The following is a 1,071-nucleotide window of genomic DNA, read 5'->3' as shown; positions in this document are numbered from 1 at the left end:
CCCAACAGTCCGGCTTGGCCTACAGCCACCCTGCCCGCCCTGCCTCACCTGGCAGCTTTCCCCACGGTTCCACTCCCCAGCAGCCCCACACTGTGAGTACTGCCCCAGAGGGGTATTTATAGGGGAGTGGGAGGGCGTATTTGCCCCGCTGACCCCTGCTTTGTCTGTCCACAGTCAGGGTTCCCGGCCAGCAGCCAGCCGCCCACGCGCCACCCCTTCATCCAGCACGGTCAGGGCCAGCGCTTCTACCACAAGTGATTGCCCTGGGGGGGGGCAGAAATGGGGGGGCAAAAGAGTGGGAGTCCTGGGCTCTCTCCTCCCCAAAATCCACATGTTAATAAAGAGCTGCCTGTACCACGCCGCTGCTGCCTGCTCCATGGGCTGGATGGGGGGCAATTGGTAGGAGTAAGTGTGGATGGGTGTGGGAGGGAGGAATAAGTCCTGCTCCCTTTGTGTAGCATCTCCCACCCTTGTTCTCTTGGTATCACTTAATGCCTGTCTTTAGCTCCACCCCCTAGATGTTATTGGCTGACTAGTGTCCCACCTTCTACGACACCTCTTGCCTCCTGGGGCCTTAGTTTCCCTCCACACTCAGTCCCATGCCCTGAGCCAAGGCCTGTTTGGGACAGGAAGTATCCTCCATCCCCAGAAGTGCAGTTTGCTGCACAGGAAGCAAAACCCCCTTAGCACAGGAAGTGCTGCCACCCACACAAGCAACTTCCTGTCTGGACAAGGCCCTAAGTCCCTGTGTCCCATTTGGGACAGGAAGCAGAGCTCCAATCAGGACACTGTGTACTGCCCCCATCCAGGAAGCAGGACTTTATTTAGGAGAGGAAGTGGGGCCCTATTCAGGACAGGAAGTGCTGCCCCTCAGACAGGAAACAGGTACATAGTAAACTGGTTTTATTGAGGCTGATTAAACAAACGTGTTGGATCCGGAGTAATGGCCACCCTGACAGCCGTGGGGTAGGAGCCGGAAGGGGTGACCCGGGACCCCCCATGGCCCCCCTAAAGCTCAAGCACAGGGCAGCTGGGGGGGGGGGGGGGGGCCGCACACAGGGGGGGGCGCAC

The 1,071-nt window shown here is 59.1% G+C and overlaps 1 protein-coding gene across 1 annotated transcript in view; it reads left to right on the top strand.

Moving 5' to 3' along the window:
- The window catches only part of GPS2 (G protein pathway suppressor 2), a 5,262-nt gene extending 4,208 nt beyond the window's left edge, over positions 1-1,054 (top strand). The window contains exons 8-9 of the mRNA XM_014526637.2: positions 9-92; positions 175-1,054. Of these exons, the coding sequence (XP_014382123.1) occupies positions 9-92; positions 175-258 (168 nt within the window). The 3' untranslated portion in view covers positions 259-1,054. The remainder of the gene's footprint in view (positions 1-8; positions 93-174) is intronic.
- The last annotated feature ends 17 nt before the right edge of the window (positions 1,055-1,071 follow it).

This window comes from Alligator sinensis, unplaced genomic scaffold (assembly GCF_000455745.1).
Source record: "Alligator sinensis unplaced genomic scaffold, ASM45574v1 scaffold1488_1, whole genome shotgun sequence".
Taxonomy (NCBI): Eukaryota; Metazoa; Chordata; order Crocodylia; family Alligatoridae; genus Alligator; species Alligator sinensis.
The sequence above is the reverse complement of the archived record's forward strand: the minus strand, read 5'-3'. Positions and strand labels throughout refer to the sequence as shown.